The sequence below is a fragment of the Trichosurus vulpecula genome, chromosome 5, assembly GCF_011100635.1.
Source record: "Trichosurus vulpecula isolate mTriVul1 chromosome 5, mTriVul1.pri, whole genome shotgun sequence".
Taxonomy (NCBI): Eukaryota; Metazoa; Chordata; class Mammalia; order Diprotodontia; family Phalangeridae; genus Trichosurus; species Trichosurus vulpecula.
In genome coordinates this window covers 92,083,679-92,101,051 of record NC_050577.1, presented here as the reverse complement: position 1 = coordinate 92,101,051, position 17,373 = coordinate 92,083,679, and the positions used below count along the sequence as shown (strand labels likewise).

Genomic DNA, 17,373 nt, shown 5'->3' with positions numbered 1-17,373 from the left:
AGAGAGAAAGGACTGCTAGGCCTTGGAGTTCTGGAGTCATGAGTTGCCTTTGCACAGTTATTTCTGCATTTGTACTTCACTGCCCTTGTACTCTATAGCCACTCTTTCCATGGACAGTGTGTATATGAGTGGAAGTGTGCCCAGTTTTATGGAGGGAATATTGTAACTATTATTCTTACTATGCCATTTTAGTAAATTCTGTTGCAAATTATATCTACTGTCTGTTTGCTAATGGATGCATACAGGTCGGGGAATCAATGAATTATTGTGTTACAGTACCACAGATTACTCCAAAGAACCTGGGAGTAACAGACATCCTTGGGGAATGAGCCCAGAGAGTGTATGTGGGATATATTTGGGTGGCTGCTGGAGAAATTCTCCTTCTTGGATGTCCTAGCTGGGATGTACTAAAGAAAAATTATAATTTAAAAGAATTTTAAAATTTTATGATTGGATGATTAGCCTTCTAATGTATTTCCTTTATGAGTCATACCAGTTGCTTTGATACTTTTGCATTATTGAATACTTAAGTGTGAATTGCCTGTTTATTATTGTATACATTATGAATATGAAAGCTGATATGAAAAGTATGGATAGTGTATCTCTAGAACACTGGTGCCTGCTATTTCTGTGTGGCAAAGAATTGGAAACTAATGAAAAGCTCAGCAAGTTATGGTGTATATTTATACGCACACACACATATATGTACGTGTGTGTGATGGAATTCTCTTGTGCATAATGATGAAGAGGATGGTTTTAAAAAAAAGCTGGGAAGAGTTGTATGAACGGATACAAAATGAAGTGAGCGGAACCAGGAAAACAATTTATACAACAATAATACTCTAAAGAAAAACAACTTTGGAAAACTTAGGAACTTGACACATTGTAACCAACCACAGTTCCAGAGGACTCATTATGAAACATGCTGTCCACCTGCAGATAGGTGATAGACCGTTGTGCAATGTGTAGACTGAAGCATGCAGACATATGTATGTATACACATATGTATTCACATGTATATATACACATACAATAGTGTTTATGCATATATATGTGTGTTTTGTTTTGCTTGGTATTATTTTTTAATGGGTTTTGTTTATCTAGTTCTCAGTAGGTGGAGGAGATGGAGGTAGGAGGGAGAGAATTTAGAAATGAAAATAAAATAAAATTGAATGAAAAAAATAGAATATTAGTGACTAGAAATTTTCCTGGAGTACACTATGGGAACTTATCTTTGCTCATTAAAAAAAAAAAAACAAAAAACCAAAACATTGAGCAGATCTAGACATTTCTCTTACTGTGTAACGTGAGTTCAGACAATTTGTCTAAGAACCTTATGTCCACAGCATAATGTTTTCCTCTTTGCCTAACCCTGAGTAACTAATTCCAACTACTTAATTCCTTTTCTGGTAGGGGAACTCCACGCCTCTTTTGGACTTTTTAAAGTTTGTTTTCTTTTTAAAGTTTAAAGTTCTTTTTAAAGTCTTGTCTTAGGGAGAGGTGAGTTCAGCCCTCTAATTAGATTAGAGGTTGGAGGAAGAATTAAAAAGTTTGTAAAAATTGCTGTGGTAAGTGGGACCAAGAGTCAAAATGGGAGGTGTAAAAGGACTGCCTTGCTGCAGTGAGGGCCCAGTTAAGATTATATAACATAAACCTGTAGCAGAACCAGTAAGCAAGGTTTTGTGATTTTTTCCAGCTCCATTCAACAACACAAATAGAAGTGAGGGAAGCAGATGGTAGGAGTAATCCAAGGCTGAGGCTTGTCAGAGCAAGATCAGCCATAGAACAAGGGGCATGAGACTCGAGAGAAGACTACAGTGTATATAGAGTTTAACTGGTTTGCCAAGGGGTCAGTAAAGGCCCCAGAAAAAAACTGAGGGGTCAAGAGACTGAAGTTATGATGAGGACAAAAAGCAGGGTTTAAAGTTGAAAGGCAGACGGAAAGGTGGAGTGATAAGAGTGTGATCAGATAAGGAAATTTCAGAGCTCATAAACATGGAAATAATGCATTTGTGTATGATGGCAAGATCAGGGGTGTGATCATCTCTCTGTGTATCTAAGGTAGGGTGGAAAAGTAGGTCATGGGAAATGAGTAAATTAAGAAACTTGGAGGTTAGGGTGTTTGAGGGAATCTGTTGAAATCTCTTAGTTTGAGGGCAGGAGTTAAGGAAGAGATAAAGACTATAAGCTAGGCACTGAACTCATTGAGAAAAAGGAAAGGTGGTGGTGGGGAGGTATTCTGGAGGTCAGTAGACCACAGCTTCCAGAATTTTGATTGGGTGGCAGCTGTGGATTCAGTGAACCTCAAATGAGATGTTCTTGAGTGATGGTGGCAGAAGGAGAGCCAGTGGGGAGCAAGGAATATTCCAATTCCATCTCAACCAATGAGTTGGGGGGAATGAGAGAAAGTACTGGAACAACCAGTACTGGGAAGAGTCAGCAAAGAAGCTGTGTTTTTAGGATGAAGTCAGGTTTCAATGTAAGCCTGAAGATATAAGGAGTAGGAAAGGTAAAGATTTAAGACAAAACCAAGTTTATTATCATGGAGCATGCATTTTTCAGATAGCGTAATGAAAAAGTGTGTATAGCTTTTGAGTCGGACATTGGAGGGGAAGAGGGTCTGGTTTGTGAGGAATGGTAATAACAGAGCAGGCAATGAGAGATGAATTTGAATAATGACAGCTGGGGATTCGGAATTACTAGGGTAGGGAGAATGTGACCAGGTGAAAGTTTGGTAATCATTGAGTAATAAGTTCATGTAGGTTATCAACACCCTAGAGGTTTGGCCTCTGGGTGAAGTCCTTTCTGGGCATTAGGCAGCTCAGGTGAAAGGGACAAGTAAGGGGGAGTTGATGGAAAGACATTTCTCCCATACTCTATAAAGGCAAGAGAATGCTTTCTTGAGTGATTTCTAGCTGGGAAATCTGAAAAGTGTTGGCTACTAGGTAGAAAATGTAGCGATAGCCATCTTTCAGTGCTGGCCCAGAAGTCTACAATGAGTTTGGGCAGTCAGGAGTGGCATCAGCTCCCTGTTCCCTTAAATCAGTAGCACCGTATCGCTGGTTGTGTCACTACTGTTCCTTATTGTTATTCCTCACTTTTCTCATTTCTTTGTTACTTAAGAAAACAAAAACCCACCAAACCAAAACCAAACCTCAGCAGAGCCCTTCTGAAAAACTATTGCATAATACTACCAAGAGTTGTAAAAGATGGTAGGCGATATTGTAGTTGATACAATCTTTGCATTGAGGAACATCTGTTATAATTTTATTTGCTTTAATTTGCTTTGTTTGTTTTTCCCCAGTTGGGTAAAGGTGAGAGAGAGAGAGAGAGAGAGAGAGAGAGAGAGAGAGAGAGAGAGAGAGAGAGAGAGAGAGAATATAAATGCTTAAGTAAAAAAAAATGAAATAAAAATGATAAGTCACTTAATCCCTCTGAGGCCTTCATTTCCTCATCTGTACAATGTATCAGTCTAACCAGATGACCTCTAATATCCCTTCCAGCTCTAAATCTTATAATCTGTGATCTTTCAGTGCCAGAGGACATAATTCATCTGGGCCAGGATATCTGAGTTATCAGAGGCTGCTCAGTGTTCTCTTACTGTCACCATTTTTCTCTTCAGAATCTTCACCCTCTTCTTCTCCCATTAAGGATATCCCCTGCTCTGAGCTCAATTGGATACCAAGTATTTCAAATTAGCATTGACTCTTGCAGGGTGGAGTACTCATCCTCTCCCTCTCTCACTAAGAGGCTCTTCTGCTCTCGACCCGCATGTAAAAATTTGATTTAACTTTAGGGGAGTGAAAATTGTTCTTTGTCCCTATAGGGCACTTGAAATTTCTCTTGGGGTCCCAGGAGTACTAATTGATCCTTTCCATTTCCTTTTCCAGCTTATTTTACAGATGAGGAAACTGAAGCAAACAGAGTTAAAATGACTTAAGGTCACACAGCTAGTAAGTGTCCGAGGCCAGATTTGAACTCAGGAAGATGAGTCTTCCTGACTTGAGGCCTGGCACTCTATCCTCTGAACCACCTGGTCCCATCCTACTTTTCCAGTCTTCTTACACTTTACTCCTTCCTCGTATTCTTCCACCTCACTCAAACCCTGAGGTCTAGTGACACTGGCCTCCTTAATATTCCCTTTTCTAGACACTACATCTCTTGACTCGCCTTTTTCACTGGCTATCCCACATGCCTGGACTCCCCTTCTCTTTCCCTCCCCCCTTCAAGTCCCAGCTAAACTCTCACCTTCAGGAAACCTTTCCTGATTCCCCTTAAGGGCACACTCTTCTGTTGATTATCTCCAGTTATATATCTTGTTTGTACATAGTTGTTTTCATGTTGTCTCCCTCATTAGATTGTGAACTCCTTGAGGGCAGAGACTGTCTTTTGACTTTATATCCTCAGCTCTTAGAACAGTGCTTGCCATATAGAAAGTACTTAATAAATTATTGCTAGCTGGCTTTTTAGCTCCTATTAAGTGGCAAACACTGTGCTCAGGTGCTGGAGATACAAATAGGAAAGTGAGATTGTCCTTTTTCTCAGTGGTTTATTCAACATGTTCCTCTCAGTCACAAAATCAGTTGCATTGTTTAACTGAACAGAAAATTCACCATATTTACTCTTGAAGATTCATGTCATAAAGCTTAATTTGAATTTTATTTTCACAGTTCTTTTACAATGTGGATCAAATATTAATTTCCCTTAATTTTTAACTTCGAGGAGTAGGGTAAAAGAAAGCTATAGAAAGTATTCTTGCCTAAAGGAAACAGTCTGCGGTTATGCTTTCTTGTGTTTTACTTTGAACCTCCCAGCTCTACCTTCATATTATGTTTCTGAAACTAATTTTGCCGTGGGAATGAATTGACAGAGCTTATAAATATTGGAGTTTGGGATGGTTTTTTTTTGGGGGGGGAATGGAGGGAGATCTGGGGATATGGAATACTCTTAGGATATGTGTGGGGTGGTGTCATATTTTGTTCTGTTTTTTAGTTAAAGTTTTACTTATGCTTTCTGAATCTTTCCTTGTAATAGAGAAAACAAGGGAAGAAAACCCTTAAAAGTAACACATTGATTATGCCTGATTATGACATCGGAATCAAGGAAATTTTTAAGCAAAATAAAGAAAATTAAGCCAATTTTCACCCCCCCCACATAATAAATGTTTAAAAACATAATTTCATATTTAACATTTTAGAAGGAAAATACTATCACCAAAATTTATTCATGTTTAACGGTCCTATTCACATCAAACTAAAAATCAGAATCATACAATTTTAGAGTTGCAAAGGATTTCTAGTGGTCATCTAGTTTAAGTCATACTGAAAAAAGAATCACCCTTACATTGTACCTCACAAATGTATGTGTCTGTAGGTGGTTGATAAACTTTTGTAAAGTTTTTAGCACAATCTTAGTATAGTACCATTTTTGTCCTTGCCTTTTGGTGGTTGGGATGTCATGAGAAATTCACCAGGATTTGGTTCAATTCAGTCAGCAAGCATTTAATAAACAGCAACCTTGATCCAGACACTGGACGTATAAAGGTAAAAATGAAATTAGTCCCTGCCCTCAAGATGCTTATATTCTACTAGTTGGTAATTCTGAAAGTCTAAAAAGTTTTAAATTCAGTAGGCTGATATTCTTCAAGATTCTCTTTATATACTCAAGAAGCCATGGTAAACACTATATGTACTTCTCTGTAGAGTTTACAAATCACAGTGGATGAATTCTAAATCTGAAGATGATCAGATTCATAGTTAAGCTTCTTCCTAGGAAAAGCTGTATATGGCCAATTCTTTGTGTTGAGAATGTGGAGCTTTAAGCCATGGTGGAATGCTATTACCGAAGCAGTTTGCTATCTTGGTCGCAAAGATACTGATTGACAAGGAATTGGAAAACATATTCAAGGAGCCAGAATGTCTTTCAGAAGACTACAAGAGTTTGGAAGGCAGTCTGCATCAAGCTGAGGGTGGTTGGTCGTGTCCAGATATACCCATGCTCTAGAGATGTTAACGCCTCTCATAGTTTGATCAGTGCCCTCTGTGAACTACAGTGAACAGACAAGACTACCAACGAAGCACTGGATTCCAGCCAGTATGCATCATGGAAGGAATGCTTGCTGCCACATGAAAAATCGATGACAGCAAGATATCCAGACATTTGATGTGTGGGAAGTTAAAGTGAGGCAACAATAGGGTGGAAAGCTAACAACCATACTTTGAAATGAAGTATCAGATCATATGGCAGAATTCTGAGATGGGCAGAGCTAAGACGATAACTAAGTTACAAATAGCAGTAGGATCAAGCTACAAATCAAAGGATTTTTGTAGTATCAGAAAGTTTGCTGGTTGAACATCAGACTGTTAGTTATTCCTGTGCTCTAGATAAATTACAGTAAGGAACATCTGTAAAAAAATCTGTAAAAGTAAATATAGCCTTTTATTTTTTGTTAGAGTCATAGACAGGTTGCACATTAACAGGTTTGGCTGCTGCATAATGCTACTGTATTTTTTGATTGAGAAAATACACTTTAGTTAGTCCTTAATGTCTGGTGATCTTTCTATTTTGTGCAGGAGAAGTACTGTTATATTTGCCCTGACATAGTTAAAGAATTTGCGAAGTATGATGTAGACTCACGTAAATGGATCAAACAGTACACCGGCATCAATGCAATCAACCAGAAGAAGTTCATTATAGATGTTGGTTATGAAAGGTTTCTTGGACCTGAAATTTTCTTTCATCCGGAGGTAAGAAATTTTTTTGTGTGCTTATAAATTGTAGATTGTGTTTTTTGGAGCAATAGCACCACCTACTGTGAAAAGAAAAGTTTTCAACAAAGCTGTGCAGTGGAGAAAATTGGGTATCTGGTGATGGCTTGTTATACCCACTTATATAAAAATCTCTTTAAACTCACACACATCTACCATACTCGAGAGAACGCTAGGCTGGGAACCAGGAAATCTGCATTCTACGTCTGACCAGCACTTAATGCATATTCTTAGGCAAGTCATTTTACCATTCTGAGCCTCTGTCTCTTCATCTGCAAAACAAGGACTTACCTTATAGAATTGCTAGGAAGAAAGTGCTGAATAAACCTTAAAAGGTTATAGAAATGTTGTTTTTAAAAAGAACGTGTTACAGATGTGTCATAGTTTACAGAATGCTTTCGCATAGATTATTTTGTGTGATCCTCAACAGCCTTGTGAGATAGACAGGGCAGGTTTCACCAACAAAGTATTTTCCTAGAGTGAAGGTCTGATCATGTCACCACCCTCCTCCTCAAAAGCCAGTGGCCCCCTGTTACTTCCAGGATCAGATATAGATTCCTCTGTTTGGCATTTAGAGCAGGTTATGAAAACCCGTCCCCATCCTACCTTTTTTAGTTAATTATACATTATTCCCTTCCATGTACTCTACAGTCCATATAAACTAGCTTTCTTGCTGTTACTCACATATGATGACACTCCATTTCCTGTTTCCATGTGTTGGCATGAGTTGTCCATGCCTGGAATGCTTTTCCTCCTTGTAATCACTGGTTTCCTTTGAGACGCAATTAAAACACCACATTCTGCTTGAGTTCTTTCCTGGTCCTCCCAGTAAGTCAGTCTGCCAATGAGTAATTATTAAGTGCTTACCATATACCAGGTACTGTGCTAATTTCTGGGGATACAAAGAAAGACAAAAAGAATTCCTGCCCTCAAAGAGCTTACATTCTAACAAGGGAAACTACATGAAAATATAGATTGGATAGAAGACAGGGCAAGATACCAGGAACTGGGCTGGCAAGGAAAGGTCTTCTGCAGAAAATAGGGTTTGAATTGAATCTTGAGGGAAGCCAGAGAAACTAGAAGGTGGAGGTGATGGGTAGAGCATTTCAGGCATAGAGGACAGCAAAATACAATGGAGATGGGAGATGTAGTGATGTGTTTAAGGAACTGCAAGTAGGCCAACAATACAGGAGTAGCGTGCCTAGTCATATACTTTGAACATTTATCAACGACTCTTAGAAATTTTGACTCAGTTCCCTGCATATCATACTAAATGAGACTTTTGTCACAGAAATTTGCTACAAAGATTTTTCTCATTTACTTGTTTTTCTTCTAGTTTTAGCTAGAAGGTATTGGTTTGGTTTGTTTAAAAACTTTAATGTTTTATAGAATCAAAATTGTCCATTTTACCTTTCGTGATCCTCTCTATTCCTTGTTTGGTCCTGAACTCTTCCTCTATCCATATATCTGACTGGTAATTTCTTCCGGGACTCCCTAATTTGTTTAATCAATGAGAATATAAATAACAAAAAGCAGAGACAGCCTCTGCTCTCAAGCAGTTTACATTCTGATAGGGGAGACAACACACGTAAGAGAATTGTGATCAGGAAAGGACACTTTGGTTCTAAAAAGTACAAGAATGGTGAGTGTGGCTATAGGAGATTAGATTTACACACACCATCTAAGAACAAAGGCAAGGTTGATTTGATTTTGGTTCATAATTCCATGAGAGAGTAGTGTATAGGGAGAGGCAGAAGAAAAGAGATGGAGTGAGTGGTAAAGTGGGTTGGCAAGTCTGTGGAGGAGATAACTGGTGAGTAGGATGTGAAGTGAACCATGAATAGGGTTTGCCTCAAATTGTGGTCCAGGAGAGTCAGTTGCCAGTCAGGACAGCAGGCATCAGAGCAGAAGTTCCTCCAGGGCACGATTGAAAAAACATTCCAGCCATGGGGAAACAGCTTATGTAAAGGCATGAGAGCAGAAGATGGAATGTCGTGTAGAGAGAACAGCAGTTCTGGCCAGTTTAGCTAGAATATAGAGTGCTTGACAGAGAACAGTGTGTGAAAGAATAGGTTGGAGCCAGATTGTGAAGGGCCTTAAATGACAGAGTTGGCATTTAATCCAGAAGTAGTGGGGAGGCACTAAAAGTTTTGAGTAGGAAAATGGTATCATCAGATCTGTGGTATAGTGTAAAGAACATGGAATTAGAGGGTTTGAATCCCAGCTCTGTCACTACCTGTGTGACCTTGGGCAAATCACTTTACCTCTCCGGGCTTCAGTTTCCTCATCCGTAAAATGAAGGGTTTAGACTAGATAACCTTTAAGCTGGTCTTTCCCTCTGCCATCATCCTATGACTGTTGTTTTGGTAGCTGTGTGGAAAATGGATTAGTTCAGGGAGAGATTGGAAGCTGGGGACCAGTTAGGAGACTACTATAATAGTTTAAGAGAAAGCTAGGATGATTGTGATGTGAGTAGAGAGATCTGAAAGACGGTGAGGAGGTGGGATTGGCAAGACTTGGTAGTGGGTGTGATGATAGAGTCATGAAGTTTAGTGAAGACTTGAAGATTACTCTTAGGTTGGGAACCAGGGTGACTAGAAAAATGGTCGTGTTGACAGAAATAGGAAAGTTTGGAGGAGGATTGGTTTAGAGGGAAAAATGACGAATTTAGTTTTGAACATATTGAGTTTGAGATGCTTAAAAGGCATCTAGTTAGAGATGTCCAGAAGGCAGTTGGATATTCAGGAATACAAATGAGGAGAAAGATAAAAGTTGGATAAAGGTTTGGGAGTTATCTGCTTAAAAATGATAGTTTAATCCACAGGAGCTGATGAAATCACTGATGGAGAGTAAAGAGTAAAGAGAACAGGAACCAGGACAGAACCTGGGGATACAATCTGTTTTGTTTTTGTCTTTGTGTCCTCAGGGTCCATTCTTTAAACCTTATACAGTGCCTCTAACACAATAGGCATTTAATAAAGCTTGTTGATTGATTTTTAAAATTCAGTTTTATTTTCAGTTCTAAAATCTCTCCAACCTCCATCTCCTCTCCCACTCATTGAGAAGGCAAGAAATACAACACCCATCACACATATGAAGTCATGTAAAACTCATTTCTGTGTTAGTCATGCTTGGAGAAAAGGGGGGTGTTGGAGGACAAGAAAAAAAAGAAAAAATGTTTCAAATTGCACTCTGAATCTATCTGGAAGTACATAGCATTTTTTATCCTAAGTCCTCTGGAATTGTGGTGGATTATTGTATTGATAAGAGTTACTAAGTTTACACAGTAGATTATCCTTACAATAATTCTGTTACTGCATAGATTGTTTTTTTAGTTCTGCTCATTTCATTTTGCATCAATTCATATAAATATCCCTGATTTTTTGGAAACCATCCCCTTCATCATTTCTGATATCACAGTAGTATTCCATCACATTCATATGCTTGTGCAGCCATTCCCCAATTGTTGGGTGTTTTCTCAGTTGCCACTGCTCAAATAGAGCTGTTATAAATATTTGTGTATATATGGGTTCTTTTCCTTTGTCTTTGATCTCTTTGGTTATAGAGCTAGTAGTGGTATTACTGGATTAAAAGGTATGCACAGTTTTATAGTTTTTGTACATAGTTCCGTGTTGCTTTTCAGACCGGTTGGACCTGTTCACAGCTCTATCAGTAATGGTGCATTAGCATAGCTATATTTTCACATCCTCGCCAGCATTTGTCATTTTCCTTCTGTGTTATCTTAGCCAGTTTGATAGGCATGAGGAGGTACCTCAGAGTTGTTTTCATTTGTATTTCTCTAGTTATGTGTGTTTTAGATAATTTTTTCACAATACTATTGTTGACTTTAATTTCTTCCTCTGAAAACTTCCTGTTCATGTCCCTTGACCATTTATCAGTTGGGGAATGACTCAAGCTTGTTGATTGGATTGATCTCCGTTTTACAGATGAGGAAGCGGAGGCTGAGATAGGTTGTGACTTATCCAGGGACAGAAAGCTAGGACATTTCTGAGACACTATTTTGAACTCAAATATTCTTGACTCCATTTCCAGTAATCTGTTCTTTGCTACATGCTGCCTCTTTTGATAATACTAATGCTTTTCTATTTAAAAATGCTTCTCTCTAAAAAGAAAAAAAAATCCTTAGCCTCTTAACCTAGTTTTGCGGTAGTCTTTCATTGGACATAGTTTTAGTGATTGTTTCATAATATTAATATTCCACAAATGTTAGAAAAATGTTAGCTATTCAGGTTAGTTACATGTTTTAATTTCTCTTATTTAGGGTGACACATTACTTATTTATTATTCATTGTTGGCCTGTCTCTCTTAATTCTTTATCATACATTTTATCCTTTGAGGAAGCCAGCTTTTTATTTACACTGTTCACATATAATTAGGTTTACTTTGATGTTTCATCCGTTCCGGCTTCCTAATATAAATCATTGTGCAGTACTTTGAGAATTTTTTTGTTCTTTTCTTTTTTTCTGAGACAATGTGTAATCTTATATTCCTTTTGTTTAGTTTGCTAATCCAGATTTCATGGAGTCCATTTCAGATGTAGTTGATGAAGTTATTCAGAATTGCCCCATTGATGTTCGTCGTCCACTGTATAAGGTAAAACCTACTTGGGTAAGATGTTTTGGTTTCAGTAGAAAATTATTAGAATTTTACATACATAAATGCCATATATCATTAGGACTGTTAAACTTATATAATACCTGGTTACGACAATTAGCTTGTTTTAAGCCAAGGAGGTGATTTAATTGCCCTTGAGATCCACATGTTTCCTTCTTCATTTAGGGAATTTATTTTCGGTAGAAAGTTCTAAGTTCAGCCACAATTCCTCTGAACTCCAGGTAGGAAAATTCCAAATGGTTAGGCAGAGGTTGGGCTCTCCACCTAACTTTATATTTATATCTATTTCTAGTTAAGCCTTGGCCTTTTTGAAGTTGACTTTACTGGAAGTGTTTGGCAAACAAAATAGCATATTCTGTTATAGTGTCTGTGACTCCTAGGTCTTCTTCTCTGACATACCTTTAGAATTATTACTCTCCTTGACAGATCTGCCATAGCTCAGTCCTACCATTGCTCTTTAGAGGTGGGCTAGAATGTCATGCTTACTCTATCCTCTTGAATTCAGAAATCTCTATAAAATCTCTATATCTGGTTTTCCTGAGATAGCTGCGACAGATTAAAAGATAAAGTTCTTAGGATATAACCAAATCTCTTGTACATAGGCTTTGATTGATTCAAGGAGCTGTACACTCCGTGTTCATACTCATATTTTGTTGGACTGATTCAGTCAAGAGGTGTTTTTACCTGACAAAGTTAATCACTCAGTTTTTAAATGGATTGATAATCAGTGGAATCATGCCCTTACAATTAAAGAGTGTGATTTTTTTTGGGGGGGTGGGGAGGGAGTGATGTAGTAATAATGACAGCTAATGCTTATATAGTACTTTAAGCATTTTATAAATATCTCATAAGAACTCTTTTGAGGTAAGTGCTGTTTTCCTCATTTTATAGATGAGAAAATAGGCTAGTAGACGTTAAGGGACTTGTCTCAGAATACCTAATTATCTTGATGCATAATTGCAGTGGATATAGTAGATACTGACCCTTCTCATGAGGAATTTGTAGTAATCAGAGCAGTAGAACAATCACCTAACACAGTTCTAACCTATAACCTATCTTGGAAATATAAATATATATAGAATTCATTTCCATGATATAGATAGAAATACTCCTTAGGAAGAACTTGAATTCAGGTCTTTCTGACTCAAAGTCTAGCTCTCTGTCCACTTCACTACCTAGCTACCTGTTAAATTAAATGTAGTAAAAATGGAGGACTTTAGTATTTGGAAACCAACTGCTATAGTAAATAAGGAACATTTATATTATTATTTCATCTGAAAAGCTGTATTTTTAATTAGATTATGACCATGCACATGTAACTAAAAGTTAAAAGTAATAATTATGTTTTCTGCAATTGCCATATTTATTCTAAATGTCATAGACTTTTTGAACTTGTGTATATTTTTATGGTTTTATAAGCTTTTGCTTATATTAGAACTAGACAGTAATTATTAGTTCCTGTGTCCCTAATTTGAACTTTTAAGTAAGTCATGTTCTTACAGTGTTTTCTTCCTAAATTTCTTCCAGTGTAGTAATTCTTTTAAGAATAATAAGAAAATTAAGTCAGTGTAATAGTCAAGTAAAATGCTAAGTCCTGACAAAGACTGAAAGTGGGAAGAAAGTGGATCAGTAGACAAATAGTTCTTAGCCGTACTTCATGCTTAATGTTTGCTGGGGTAGATCTCACAGCTGCCTAATTTAAACTGAGGTAATAAAGGCTTAACAAATAATATAAGTTGTTCACTCCATACTAAAACTAAATGTTGGATCCTATTATTCTGTTGTTCAGCACTTAAAAATTTTAAACTATGCTCTCCAAGTAGGTGACAAAGGCAGTGGACAGAATTTGTGTCATGAGGTTGAAGCATATACCATTAAAAATTTTTTTCAATAGTATTCCAAAAGAAATGAAGTTGCCTATCAACAGTTAAATATTGGACATAAAGATGTGCCTTTTCCCCTCAGAACTTTTACTTTATTCATGGAAAACACCTTGTGTTACTTATAGTATGCTTCCGTTCATAATGTGACAGTATGGACATGTCACAAAAGCATAGATTTGGAGCTGGAAGGGACTTCACCTAGATTATCTAGTTCAGCTCCCTTATTTTGCAGTTGAAACTAAAGCCAGAGAGGTGAAGTAATTTGCTCAGAGTCATACAGGTAGCAGAGTCATAATTTTAACTGATGTTATTAAACACCTAATTATTTTGATACATAGTTGCACTGGATATAGTAGACACTGTCCTTTCCCTTGAGGACTTTGTAATAATGAGAGTGATAGGATAGTCATCTAACAGTTCTAACCTGTAACATCATAGGAATATAAACATACATAAAGGTCATTTACACTGTACAGAAAGAAATACTTAAGAACTGTTGTGGGGTGTTGGAATAACTGGAGATGAGTGGACAAAGTCCGAGGAAACTTCATGAAAAAGGTAAAATTTAAGCTGCGATTTGAAAGTAGCATTGTAATTTGGTAGAAAGCATTGGAAGATGATTTTGAGCCAGAAGTGTACATGTGATGGCAGACCATCTGCCTTGTGTAGGAGCAGAATGATCTTGGTATAATAGGAAATAACAGGTAGCTAATGAAGAGTCATTTAGTAGAGAGGCTTGAAATATATGACTAAGTTTAGTTTTGATACAACAGTAATAACTCACAATTGAAATATATTGCAGTATGAGATTGTTTCAGCTTTTGCATTTGTATCTACAACGCTTGACAACACAGTAGGTACCTAACAAGTACTTCTTGATTGATTTGATGATTCTTAAGACAGATAAAAAAATTAATGCAAAGAGACAGCAAAAGCTTTTTAAAAATTTGGTCTTTGGAGTAAATAGGGGCTGTTCATACAAAATTCCTTTTGCTTACTAATGGAATACCAAGGGGATGTGCCTTTCAAACTTACTTTTGCTGATTGAAAGGGAAAAAGACGAAAACAGTTTTGAGACTTGCTTGTGAAGACCGCTTAAGAAAACAGTCCCTGTAGACTCACCCAAGGCAAAGACTGACTTAGTACTTTGTTTCCCAGCTCCTCATTTGTTCAGGACCAGCAAGAAAACTTTGGAGTCAAAAGCTGGGGAACCCTGAATTCTAGAGCTGTTTTGTTTTGTGAATAATGGGCAAATGAATATTTCCTGTTTAGGGTTTAGCCAGCCATATTCAAATCCACTAGATAAGCACTATAAGCTAGGGTGAATTCTTTTACTGAGGAGACCCAGCCATGAACCAAGGAAGGTGGGTTAAAGGAGATTTTAGAGCCTAGTAAAAGAAAAGCTATAGTTCTCTGCATTGCCACCTGATGCTTGGGAAGTAGAGACCCTTAGAGCCTAGCCAAGGCAGCAGAACTGGAGGAGCTGCTAAAAATCCTGGGCTATGCCTTTTATGGAAGAGTACAGCATTAGCCTGGCAGCAGAGAGGCCCACTCCAGCAGTAGAGTGGCATGGCCCTGCAGCACCAGAGCAGTCTGGCTCCACTACAGCAAAGCTCCTGGTCCAGTACAGACCCACATGGTGAGCATTGTCCCTAAGAACATTAAGACTGGCAGTGCCAAGGTCCTGAGGAGCCTTGGCTATGTATGTTTCTTGTACCCCATTGCCATGATGCTTGCTTTGTATCCACTCTCTCTCATAGATAGTGTGTTCCTTATTGGATGCGTGCACCTCGGGCTTATAGGTAGAATGTTATATAATTATTGTTCTTGCTTTGCCCTTTGAGTAAATGCTTTTGTTAAGAGTTCATCCAGGAGATATGTTCGTGGTAAACACAGTGGTGGCGACTCAGGAGCTATGCCATTTACTCGGGTTACCCCTAGATGCCTGAGGGTAGTTGTAGCACCTACCCCTTGAGGGTATCCTAGGTTTCTGGAATACAAGTTGGTGAAATGAGGAAGCACGGAGAGATGTAAAGGGAGCGGAGCACCCACTATACTTAGATTGCCATAGATAAGTTGCTGAAATCTTCTTAGAGCAGAGATTGAAATTGCTCTCTCAGCTGTTTCATCATAGTAGTAGTGATGGTTCTGTGTTGGCTATGGGCTGCAGAAACTACTGGTGATCTCCTACTCACTGAATCCAAGGGTCATGTTTTAGGCCTACTCCTTCTGGTACTTTCTTTTGCATTTGGCATTATTGATTTCCCCCTACTTCAAAGTCTCTGCCTTGGATTTGTGTGATGCTGTACTCTCCTGATCTCCTCTTACTTCTCCGACTACTCCTCCATCTCTTCTGCTTGTACTTTTTTTTTCTCTTCCTGTTGTTCTGTCCTCAGACTTCTCTCTCCACACTGTTCCTTGGTCACCTGACTCCCAGTGCTCCTACCATCACCAACATTTTTCTCTGGTCTTGATGTCTTTTCCTGAGTTTTCAACCCTATGTTATGTACTTCCAACTGCAATGCCTCAACACCTCAGAATCAACATACTAAACTTAGGATTTTCTAAGTTCTGTTCTTCCTCTGTGTCCTTATATCTCTCAGTGGCACCATTGTCCCCTCTGCCACCCAAGCTTGAAACCTTTATGTCATTTTTGACTCCTCCCCAACTCCCATATCGAATAAATTACTAAATCCAATCTGCTCTACCTCTGCAGTGTTTCTCACATTTGGTTCCTTCCTTTTTAGTAAAGTTCATTTTATTGTATTTTAAGATGCACAAATACCTTATTGCTCCAATGGTACTAGCCTTCTTAGTGTTCCATTTCCCAACTCTGTGCATTTCATTGGCTCAAGGTTCTAAGTGAAACATTTCAATTTATGATGACCATGGAATCTGGAAAGCTAGGGAGAAAGAGAGACTTTCTTTCTGTGAATCCTTGATCTTATAAGTAATTGTGGAGTAGTTATAATTATACTGAGTGGAAGGTAGATGGCACTATGTATCTGCCAAACTAAGATGATTTGAGTCCTTTAGAATGAAAGTAAGATTGGAATCGCTAATGTCAAACTGATATTTAATATTGTAGTGATTATTGGAATTCTTTTTATCTTTAAGCATTTATATCTTATTAGATATTAATTTCTGTCGTACTGATCAAATGCTTTTAAAAACTAAACTCATTAATAGTGACAAGTATAGTTTGCATTTTATTATATTTTCTGAATCCATTTTCTTTCCCCCACAATAATCCATCACGATCTGTGCAATGCTTTTATTAGAAATAATCCTTATGGTACAAAAATTATCTCACTTAGTCTTTCAGTTTCCTATTTGAAGTAGCTATTATTGGAATATCTACTTTCATTTTTACAAATAGAGAAACTGACATAGGGTATATTCACACAGTATATCACTCTTCTAAGTCTCAAACATGGCCTGGTAGCATTGGTGTAATGGGAAAAATACAAGTTTCATAGGGGATCTGAGTTTGAATTCTCTCTCTGCTACTTAATAGCTTGAAGAGATCATATAACCTCTCTAAGCTTGAGTTTTCTCATCTTCAAAAAATGGACAAGTAATTCATCTGGTTCCCATTTCACAGGGTTTTTATGAGAATCAAAAGAGATAACATGTATAAGGTACTTTGTAAACCTTAAAATACTCTATTTAGAACAATAACAACATTGTTATTGTTCTGAGTCTCTAGTTCTTAAATTACCTTAATATTACCTCTAAAGACTTAATATATCACATGGAATATATGTTTCAACAAATATATATTATGTACCTTTCATGTGTAAAGTATTAGAGTATTTTAATTATTCATTCATTATTAGATTGTTGGCTTATGTGAGATTACTGTTTAATAAATCAAATTAATCTCGTGTAAATTATAATTTATCCTCTCTCTAATGCTTTCTACTAATGCATAGAAGTCAATATTAGGCAGATTTAAACTAGGATCCTGTTTTAGGAGCCTTTATTAATAGAAGTACTCGAAGAATCTTGGCAGAACACTCTTGCACCTATCATGTCCTAAGATTTCAGCAGTGGACCAGTGAATTGATAACAATGGCATCTTATAT

General features: G+C 37.5%; 1 protein-coding gene across 1 annotated transcript in view; it reads left to right on the top strand.

Annotated features, from left to right (window-relative positions):
• ACTR3B (actin related protein 3B) overlaps positions 1 to 17,373 on the top strand; it is a 100,397-nt gene that overhangs the window by 58,203 nt on the left and 24,821 nt on the right. Inside the window, exons 8-9 of the mRNA XM_036761879.1 lie at positions 6,573 to 6,746; positions 11,289 to 11,381. Coding sequence (XP_036617774.1) covers positions 6,573 to 6,746; positions 11,289 to 11,381 — 267 coding nt within the window. The remainder of the gene's footprint in view (positions 1 to 6,572; positions 6,747 to 11,288; positions 11,382 to 17,373) is intronic.